Below are 10703 nucleotides of genomic sequence, written 5' to 3'. Positions count from 1 at the left end.
ATTTAGAATAATAACCTTTCAAAGTCTCGGCAAACTTTCGGCAAAACACACACTGACACCCACACACACATATGAGAAACGAGAGGAGATCATCATTTTTCAAGCTTTAGAAAAATGTGAACATAACTTTAAACCTACAGAATGTGTCAACAGCTGCTTTCAATATAGTCACCTATAAAGTTTTTAGATGTGCAGATTATTATGTTTTATTTCTGCAGAGCTCTTTTCAGTCAGCATACATGACTCACTGTGGAGATGCCTGAACTGTCACAGACAAAGACAGGAAATGGTGAAACCTAGCAAAAGTGAATCTAGGTAATAGTGATGAAATACAGATTGTGATACAGCATCATTATATAACATGGTTAGTATCACCTCTGCAATGACTTATTGTATTTGCTGTTCTGAACGAAACTCTCATAGTTAGGAGGAAGTATAAGATAATGCTGGAGTTGTTGGAGATTTATTTTCTTTAACAAATGCCAACTGTCAGAAGAGTACATACAGGATATTCTTATAGCCACTGGAGACTCATTTTATGTTGGAATGTTTGCTTTCTTGGTTACATTTTTCTTTCCCCCTTTTGTCTGTTTGCATTTTCGTTGTCTTGTTCTGCATCTGTTAGCTTAGCTTGAAGTCTTTTCTATCCTCCAGTCTTGACAACTCTCCGTGTTTCTTTCACACCAGCTTTCAGGAACTGATTACTGATCAATTATTTAGTTAGCTGTTTCCTCCCTCCTTGTCCCCCAGAATAATTTCTTCTCTAACTCATAAAGGCAAAGAAGAAATATGTGTAAAAGTACTAGTTCAAGTTAATCCAGAGCTGGTGCACCTCTGAACTGGGAAAGAGGGAAACCGCAAAAGCAAACTGGTCTGTTTGTAACAATAAAGCAGCATCGCAGAACATGACACCGATTCCACGAAGCCAGCTGGCTGTCTGTGAACATACATTACGTGATGACTACCAAGAAAGGACAGTGGTAGGCTAATGAGGATGCTTTAGTTGAGCTAATCATGTGTAACTGGTTTGTGAATTGGGTAATGGTCCCATCAACACTTTGTTTTTTGTCCCATTTTCCACTTGTCTTGTTTATTGTGTGGACTTCCTGCCTAGCAGCACTTTCAGTTTCATTTCCCAACAATCTCATATAGGTGCCAGAGGTCCAACGCACGTTTTTACCTCAAATTCAGCCTTAGTCTTTAATTTTAGCCATTTCAAAAGTTCCTTTGTAAGTGTCTCCTGAGAACAGGTTGTTCTGTGTCTGAACCATAGAAATGTTCTGGAGTGGTGTCTGTCCATGCGGTGTGTGGCTTTCACTGGTGTCTGCTCAATGATTTTAGAGGATAAGCTCTAAGCTGAGAAGGGTGGGTCATAATAAGCTAAAAGTGAGAGAGGTGACAGTAGTTTCTCATTTTTGGGCCTTATACACATGCAACAGGAACATGTGTGTCTGTTAGAAAACCTTTAGAAAGTAAAGTTTTTGAAGCTTTCGTGTTCTTAGGCCAGGGGTGTCAAACTCAAATTCACAGAGGGCACAAATTAAAAAGAGGAGCAAAGTCGAGGGCCAAACTCATTTTTTTATTCAGAGAGTGACGGATATCATTCATGTTTTTCTTCTCTTTGAGATACCAGTACTGTATGAACATTTTCATATATTAAATAATAGTTTGGCTTATTTTTGCTTAAACACTGAACCGATTAAAAAAAAAAAAAGAAGTAATATCAGGTCTCTATATCTGGAACTTTATCTTCATCTTTATTCTAACCTAAATCTTTTTATCACAGACCATCAAGGCCAACACTTAACAAAATAACAACTATTTCAACATTGAACAGACCATGCCTTCAGTAAATAAAATCCTATTTATCCAGTTTAGTTTGCTTCCATTTACTCTGATGATGCACATGGGTCCAATCCAGATACTTGGCGTCGCTTTTTTCATGCAAGTCCATCAATTTGTGGAGTCAGGCTCTGAGCTGAGGAAATCCTCAGGACTGAATGAAGGTGTTTATTAGTGAGATGACTTCTTTGTGTTTTTTTGTTCATCTTCATGAAATAAAACAGTTGCTCACACAGATATGTGCTGCTGAACATAGAGAGCATTTGCTCAGTTTGGGCATGGAGTCAGGGCAGCATGTCGGGGAGGTAAGGTGGACATTGTTCAGCACCAACAGAGTCATACTTTGACTTAAACGTGTCATTACACTGTAGCTCAATAGGCTCCATTTGGAGGTTGCTTGGTGTGCTTTTCAACCACAAACCGGTTGTTAAAAAGTTTAAATCTACATTTTTTGGCTTCAAAGTCTGCAAATTGTCAGGTAAATTCAGCGCTTTTTCAGCAAACTGTACAAAAGGCAACACAGCGGTAGAGATCTGCTCTTCCATGACTTGGCAGCAACAAAAATGAGCCAGGTTTCCTTGCTGCATCTGCTTCTCCCACAACTTGGTTCTAAAAGCCCTACACGGCGTTGTAATAGTGATGACATGCACGCGCCCCTGAAGCTGCAGATTGAGCGTGTTGAGGTGGGGGGTTTCCCGTCCGGAGTCTAGCTCACCAAGACAGCATTGTGGGATTTGTAGTGTTAGGGGTACGTGCGGTGTATAATGGCTCGGCGGGCCAGACGTGATACAAGTTGGAAATCGTCTCGCAGCCCAAATATCATTTTAGTGCGGGGCCAAAATTGGCACGCTGGCCTGAGTTTGACATGTATGTCTTAGGCAATGTTGTTTCCAACCTCTGCTGTTTCATATTGTTTCAGCTGACTTGTCCATTTACACATGCACTAATGTGCAGTAATGTGTGTGTGTCCCTGCCACATATTTTCCAGGTGAAAAGGCTCCGACAGACAAATATGGGCTGGTAAGGACTCCACTGGTTTTCCTGAGCACATGCTGCTTAAAGCACTTAGCTGACCTTTGGTTTTGGTTCAGTTTGTGTAAAAATGAAGTTTCAGTATTTTTAAGTAAACCAGCATGGTGGCGTAGCCGTCACTGCAGCCTTACAACAAGAAGGTCACTGGTTTGCGGCTCAGCTGAGGCGGCGTTTGAACGTTGCCTCAGCTGTTTGGAGCATGTTCTACCATGTAAGGGTGTGATCTCTCCAGGTTTACCCACACATACCCTGAGTAGTATGTGTGTTACTTCCTCCGGAGTACCCGTCTTCCACAAGACAAGTGTGTTAGATTAATTGATCACCTCTTGCTCGTAGGTCACTTTGGATAAAAGCAACTGCAAAATAACTGTTGAATAGAACCAGTAGCATTCCCTAATGGTGTTTAGTTGACCTGATGTAATATGAATCTATGAAACCAGTAACACCGCGCTCTTATCCAGTGATCCCTTTAAGGACATACATTGGACTGTAAGCTCTAGCCTGAATCTGGAGTGGATGTTCCGAGTGATCATTATTTATCCTTATCAACAGCGCAGTAGCCTGAGGAAGACAGACTTCTGTGTTTGTCCTTCTTGAATTTCTCAGTATTAACTTACATCTTGATTATAATGACAGTTTAATCATTGATTCAGGCTGTTAAACGCTATGTGCTTTGCTTGGCTTTGACTAGAGAGCCATTTGGAATGGCTCAAGCTGAAAGAGTCAGTGGGTTGCTGGGTTTCTGAATAAACGGAGCAGGTCTTTAGAGCGTGTCATTTTCCTGTCACAAACAAAACCTTAGTTCCCTAACGCTCTCATTAAGTATTTTCAGGTATTAACTGAGCAAATATCACAGGAGCATAACTCGTGCGTATGCCGTTGAGTGCAGATTTTCTGCTTGAAACCATTTATTTTCTTTCTTCCTTTCTCAGTTCATTTGCTTTGATCAGCAGAACCCCGGAGTGTCGCCATACCAGAGTCATTATAACTAATGAGATGGCAAGAAAGTCAGGCACCTCATAATGTGTAGGAAGAGAATCACTCTACAGTGGCTGCCCTTTGTTGGCAATTACAAAAAGCCTACTCGTGTACTATGAACAAAAATCAAAAGCATTTATATGTTTGAATCAGGCCTTTAACCCACTAAGACCTGGCGCACCTTTTAATAAGAGCACAAGCACATTCCTAGTTGCCTAGTCTGTTAAAAGAACCCCAAAAACAGCTAAAGCTACGACACAATGCTGTGTCATCTGACATTATTTTTCCTTACATTAGATTAATCTGTCTTTTGCCAATATCTTCCCCTCAGGGATGTAACTTGCTTTCACCATTTCAAGCTGAACAAATAACATCTCATGTTCAGCTTTTCCCTCAAATAAGTTTATTTCCTTTTTGCTGCAGTTGTTTCATCATTTATCTGTCACAGACTCTGGCGCTCATCATGGAAAATACCAATTACTTTGCATTTCTCCTTCAGCTGTATCCTACCCCGGCCCTGCATCGATCTGGAACAATTCTCTTTGGTGCTTGTTAATGCTGCACTTTGAACTGAGGAAAAGGTGAATGACTTATGTTTCACAAGTGGAACAAATTCAAGGATTAAGTGGGTTTTGTTTTTGTACTTAATATGACATCTGCTATTTATTTGGTGACTGAATGCCAGCAAAAAGGAGGCCCTTTTGTTGTATTAACTTTTATTCAAGTTTTATGTGCTGTTTATATTTATATTTTCAACGGCGTTTCGCCCATAACGCTAAAGCTAGTGTGTTCTGTCAGCCTGCCAGTGTGTACCAGCAAAACAAGTTTTATATGTAGCATGATTCAACAACAGGGTGGTTAAAAGAGCTTTACAGAAACATTAAAGCATGAGAAAAATGAGAAGCAAAATTTAAAGTTAAAAACAAAAGAAAAAACAAAAATAAATAACAGTTGATAAAATCTGTATAAAAACATGATCAAACTTAAAAGAAACGGCAGATTTAGAGATTGAATAAAAACAAGTGAAATGCAGCTGTGAACAGGTGGGTCTTTAACGTGGATATAAATAATTTCCGCTGATCTGAGGCTTTCTGGTGGTTTGTTCCAGACATGTGGAGCATAGAAGCTGAATGCAGCTTCTCCATGTCTGCATCTGACCATGGGAACGGATAAATGACTGGATCCATATGACCTGAGCGGTCTGGTAGGTTCATACTGGGTCAAAAAAATCACTGATGTATTTTGGTCCTAAACCATTCAGAGCTTTATAGACCAGCAATGGAACTTTAAAGTCGCCAGTATAAAGACCTCAGAACCGGAGTGATGTGGTCCACTTCTTGGTCTTAGTGAGGACTCAAGCAGCAGAGTTCTGAATTAGCTGTTCTTCCATTTGATTTTTTAGACAAACCTGTAAAGACATTGTTCCAGTAAGCAAACTGGCCAAAGATATAAGCATGGACTAGTTTTTTTCCAGGCCCTGATGTGACATCACATCTTTTAACCTCCACATATTCTCAAGGTGCAGATGACTTTGTGATTCCCTTCGTGTGTTCTTCAAAATTTAGGTCTGAGTCTATCACTACACCCACATTTCTGGCCTGGTTGGGTTTTAGGGGTGTAAAAAGAAGCTCTGTAGTGACCTTTAATCATTTCTCTTTGGCTCCAAAAACAATCCCCTCAGTTTTGTTTCTGTTTAACTGAAGAAAGTTTGGTCCAGTCATAATCTCAGTGCATTGAGCAGCAGGGGCCCTGGTCCTTGTTGCCAAATGCACTGCGATGGACACATGTCTGCATCGCTGTTGAAACCACCTATCTCTGTGTGGATCCCTTAAGATATGTCTTCCAAAGTCAGGACCAATCCTCCGCTGTACACCGTGTCATGTCTAAAAGTGCTAATCTGGACAAGGGCTCGAAGTTGCTGATGCACCTCTTAGCCAGCAAGTTAGGTAACAGCAAAGACCAGAGAGGCCTAACTGGTGTGTCCTGACTGACATCAAGCCACCCTCTCAGAACTTGCCGCTCTAACCAGCACTCCTGTCATGACTCAGCTGGTTCTGATGCTGATGGATGACTTTAAGGACACACCAATAAAACTTTTTTTTGTTGTTTGAAACAACAAAATGCAACAAATGTGCCAAAAGGTGTATTACGAGGAAGAAACAGCAGTTGTTTAAAGGATGTCTTTTTCCATCTGTAAGGTGCAACTGACAGATAAAAGTTTAAAAATGGTTTGTTAAACCCTCAAATCACATTAAAAAAAAAAAAAAAAAAAAAGGATCACTGGCCTTTTGTCAGAAACTTGTTAAAGCTGCTGCGGTGCTTTCTGCCCCTTTCCTCCATCTTTCTGCCATTCAAGGAAGATTTCCACTTATTCCACATACACACAAGCTCCCAGATCACTCACAGACTTCAGAGAATTTCCAACTAAAAATAAAGCTAAAAGGCATGTGGGAGTCAATGCTGTATAAATCTGTATGCAAAAGAGCGCCTCTCCTCTCCTCTGGATAACCCAGTTGTCTACATTTAAAGTACTCTTGATGCACATGCTCTTGCATAAATTATGTGATCTCTAAGATCGTGAAAATCTCCAGATGCTTTGAGGAACTGGCAGCATTTCTATAGATTCTGTAATGAAAATTATTATATTTTAAGATGCCTGTTTGGTTTTTAAAAGTTTTTTAACGCTAACATGCCTCATGTCAGCTGCTGGTACAGCTGGTATGAAGAATGGGTTTGTGTCAAATCGGGTGAAAGAAATAAGGTTTGGCTACAGTCACCTGGACTCCGTCAATCAGGGATGTGCGTCAGAATAAATGTTAAAACAGCTGCATTGTTAAAGACTCATAAAGTCCACAATCAAGCTGTATGTAAGGTATTTCTGACAAGTCCTCCAATAAGCCTGACCAGGTTCTTATACTTAACATAAATATGCCCTAAAGAACAGCTTTTAAATCACTGCCCCTTGAAGCAGCAGGAAGAGACTGCAACTTCACATTGGTACAAATATATCCCTCAAGTGTTTCCTTTTAGAAATCATCTTAAAAAGGAAGGTGGAAGAAGTGTGGTGTGAGTAATCACAATACTTTCAGCTACAAGATTCAAGTTTAACACCAAACTCACAGGAAAACTTCTTTTTCCTTTTCTTTTCTTTTTCTCAGTTATGGGTTTCATCCCAGTGGAAATACTTAGTGGAAATAAAAAGAAAATGATCAGATAATACTGTTTTTAGTCACCTCTGTGAAAAACAAGATGGTCGGTCATTAGTTTTCATTGGTTTCCCAAGAAGAAACATGGGCATTTACTGAGATTTGTGAACCAGGAAGACCGGTAAACACACTGTTGGCCCCAGAAATACCCAAGGCCACAAGAAAACTGGCCAGTACGCCAGATGGCCAGGCGTACGGGGTTAAATGGGAAAGTTTTTTCCAAACTGGCATCACCAATTTTCTTTATGTACAAGTCCACCTTTGGCCATCTTGTATCAGATGCTTGAACATGAAAAATGAAAAAAAAAAAAAAAAAAAAAAAAAAATCATTTGTGGGTTCAAATCAAAACCAGCATCCAGTAGATGGATCCAGTTTGTATGCAGTTTTCTTCACAGCCACTGGAAATGCTGAACTGTTAGAGAAAGCAACAAGGTTTTATTCCCTAGAAGAACAAAAGACTTTAATTTGTGACGCAAACGTCCCACTTTGTTTCTCAAGCTTATCTCTGTGTGCACAGTTAAATGTTATTCTAAGTTAGACAAGTAAAAATGTGAATTTAACGTGCAACGAATGACAATGAGTCACATTAGTATTAATGAGTAGTATGAATCACACAAAATGCTTAATGTGCTGCCTAAACTGTTGCTTTGCACTTCATTAGGCACATCTTCATATGAGCATAAAATCATGGATCATGATTGGCAAGTGGTAAAATTAGACGCTCAGTCTGCATTCACATCAAAAACAAAGAAAAAGGAAAGAAAAAAAAACCATCTTCAAAACTTGGGTTCTTCCTTCAGCTAAAAGTGGATGCAATTACATATGACGCTACAGCCCCATGGAAGTCATCACCATCTGGAAAAGAGGTGATTATGTTTGGTTAAACTGTTCACAAGTGAGCTTTGCCTTGGTCCTGGTCAACAGTGCATGTACTCTTTGGTCCCCCTCTCCTCCATCTCTGTTTGATTCATCATTAATTAGAAGAGAAGGATGCATCTTGGTCAAAGCAAACAGATTTGGATTTCATGGCATTTAAACACCAAAACGAGCATGTTTTAAGCATTTCTCTTTAAACTTTGGTGCTAAAACATTCTAATTAAACCTCTTTAGTTCTCTTTGTCAATAGAAGCTGAATTCAAGCTGGTAACTTCAACCCCATTAATGGATGGTGCTTAAGTGTATCATGCTGTTTTGGGCATCAGTTTCTGATGAGCATGGCTCTGAGATAATTAGACTAGTTTACTGGACTGTAGACATCCGCCCACCACAGCTAGACGGAGAGGCAGCTGCCAGGTGAAATAGATGCTGTTGCTGCCAGCATCTGAGTCTCCATGTGTGATGTTATGGTCTGTAAACTTGAGTTTGTCCTCTCCTTACAGGCTGACTGTAGCAAACTAAGTGAAAATGAGCATCTGCTTTACATGTGGTGTGAAAAAGGCCTATATAATACTTTTATAATACCCGCCCGGTCTCACAGGAACTGTGAAACTTAAATGTAAAGCTGTGGAAACCTTCTTTTATGATGCCAAGGAACATAAGTTTTAAACAACTGTATTGCAGAAGAATGCGTGTTTTGAGTGTTCAACACTTACCCAAGGGAGGGGTAAGTGTTGAACACTTACCCCTCCTTCAGTTGTTCTGCTCACTTTATTGATCAGTGTCTAACTTAACATCTTCACACTGAAACTTCCTCTGTGGTGAACAATGATTAACACAAGAAAATCCACCAGAGACGCCACAGGCCGATGCAAATCATCCTGGCACGAAGAAGCCATGGGAGCCACTGTTCTAGATAAACTCGTTCCTGGGAAAATAATGTTTGTTCGGAGACTAATGCTACTGATGCTCTAGCAGTCCCCGCTGAGTCTGGACATGTCTTTTCAAGTGAGATAAAAGCAAACTGTTCGAAAGAGAATATGTCTTCATGAGTCACTCCCCACTCCCTCATCTGAAATACCTGTTTCACACCTTTTTTATTATTATTATTATTATTATTATTATTATTATTATTATTATTATTATTATCATCATTGTTATTATTATTATTATTATTATTTATATTATTGTTATCATTATTATTAATATTATGAATTGATTATTATTTATTAATAATTTTAAATTAAATAAAAGTTATAATAATAATAATAATAATAATAATAATAATAATAACTTTTTGTTTAATTTAAAACTAATTTCCAAGTTAAAAACTTGCTGACTCCTTGCCCATGCTGTGTCTCGCTGAAAGGGACCTCAGGTGGTGCTGTTGTCCTGACAACCAATAAGGGGAGCTTTCTCAGTCAAACGGCTGGATAATCTGAGAGAGAGAGCGCGCGCTAGAAACAGTGAGGATGAGGAGGTGGAGGTGGGGAGTGACTTTCCCAGACTCTGAACAGAAGCCCGCCTCTGCTCGTCGCCGCTGCTGGCTGTGCCGTCCCTTTACGCAGAGAGCATTACGTATCACTGGACTATAGAAGCTTTTTCTTTTCTTTTTTTTTTTTTTTTTTAGGTCCCAAACGCATTTCAGTTGTCCATCCATTCGGAGTGCTTAGGGAACATCTGTTCTACTAGAAGTCTGGACTACTATTCCTCCTTTCATACCTTTTTTTTTCTTTTTCTTCCTTGGACCTATCGCTCCCGGAACGCGCGTTTCTGTGCTTTTAAAATGCAAGCCGGACGCAAATCGTGTTGGAGGCAACTGCAGGCGTCCTTTTTCAGACTGCTGTGTCTTATCCCCACAGGATTCCCTGTCCGGAGTGTGGATATGCAGCGTGCCACCGACAACATCACCATCCGCCAGGGCGACACAGCCATCATAAGGTAGGACTCTCCTTCCAACTTTCCTCCCGTCTCCCTCAGCAGCACCCCTTCCTCTCCGCAAACGCGCAGATGAGGAGATCATCACGTGTGTCATTTGCTGCCACCTGAGCTTGGAACTTTTATCTCATCTGACAAACACAGACACCCTGTCATGCATCCATCATGTTTCTGCAGAGATTTGCAGCCACTCAGTCTAAAACCTGATCTTTATTCTAATGTAAACCCGCGCGTTTTGAAGGGTTGGAGTGTTTGGAGGAAGTACACCAAGGTGCAAACGCCTCTCATGTGATGTTTGGGGTCGCAGTGGTATTTCCAGAGTCTGACTCATCCTCACTAACTTAATTCAGGAACCTTTTGATGAGGCGAAGTGCGTCACGGTGCCAGGGGCCACTTTTTGTCTCTGACTTAACGGGAGGACACGATGGATTTGGACAGTGATAAGGGGATGATTTAAGGAGATCTGCGCTGAGAACTTTGCAGTTGTTTAGATCCCTGAAGGACATTTTAAAGCAGCTAGATCAGTTTCGGTCTGTTGGGGACAAGGAGAAGTACATATTTGCTTTTAGATTTCTTTGCAGCCGCATTCATTAGAAGCTTCAGCCTGCAAATCCTGTTTGGTGTTCAGTCGATGTTTTATTTTTATATCGTGTGAATACGCATGTGTGTGTGTGTGTGTGTGTGTGTGTGTGTGTGTCCGAACGGCCTCACAGTCGACTTAATTACTTCCCAGACAATGCAAGCTGTCAACTTTGTCATAGCCTTCTGTGATGCTGCTGGGCAGATGTCGCTGACCACGTGATCTGAGCCATGTGTTTGTGACAGATTAA

The 10703-nt window shown here is 40.5% G+C and overlaps 1 protein-coding gene across 1 annotated transcript in view; it reads left to right on the top strand.

Moving 5' to 3' along the window:
• Positions 1-9537: 9537 nt before the first annotated feature.
• Positions 9538-10703, top strand: part of lsamp (limbic system associated membrane protein) — a 294761-nt gene continuing 293595 nt past the window's right edge. The window contains exon 1 of the mRNA XM_079246194.1: positions 9538-9876. Coding sequence (XP_079102320.1) covers positions 9722-9876 — 155 coding nt within the window. The 5' untranslated portion in view covers positions 9538-9721. The remainder of the gene's footprint in view (positions 9877-10703) is intronic.

This window comes from Telmatherina bonti, assembly GCF_933228915.1.
Source record: "Telmatherina bonti genome assembly, chromosome: 9".
Classification (NCBI taxonomy): Eukaryota; Metazoa; Chordata; class Actinopteri; order Atheriniformes; family Telmatherinidae; genus Telmatherina; species Telmatherina bonti.
Note: the sequence above shows the minus strand (reverse complement) of the source record. Positions and strands in the feature narration are given on the sequence as shown.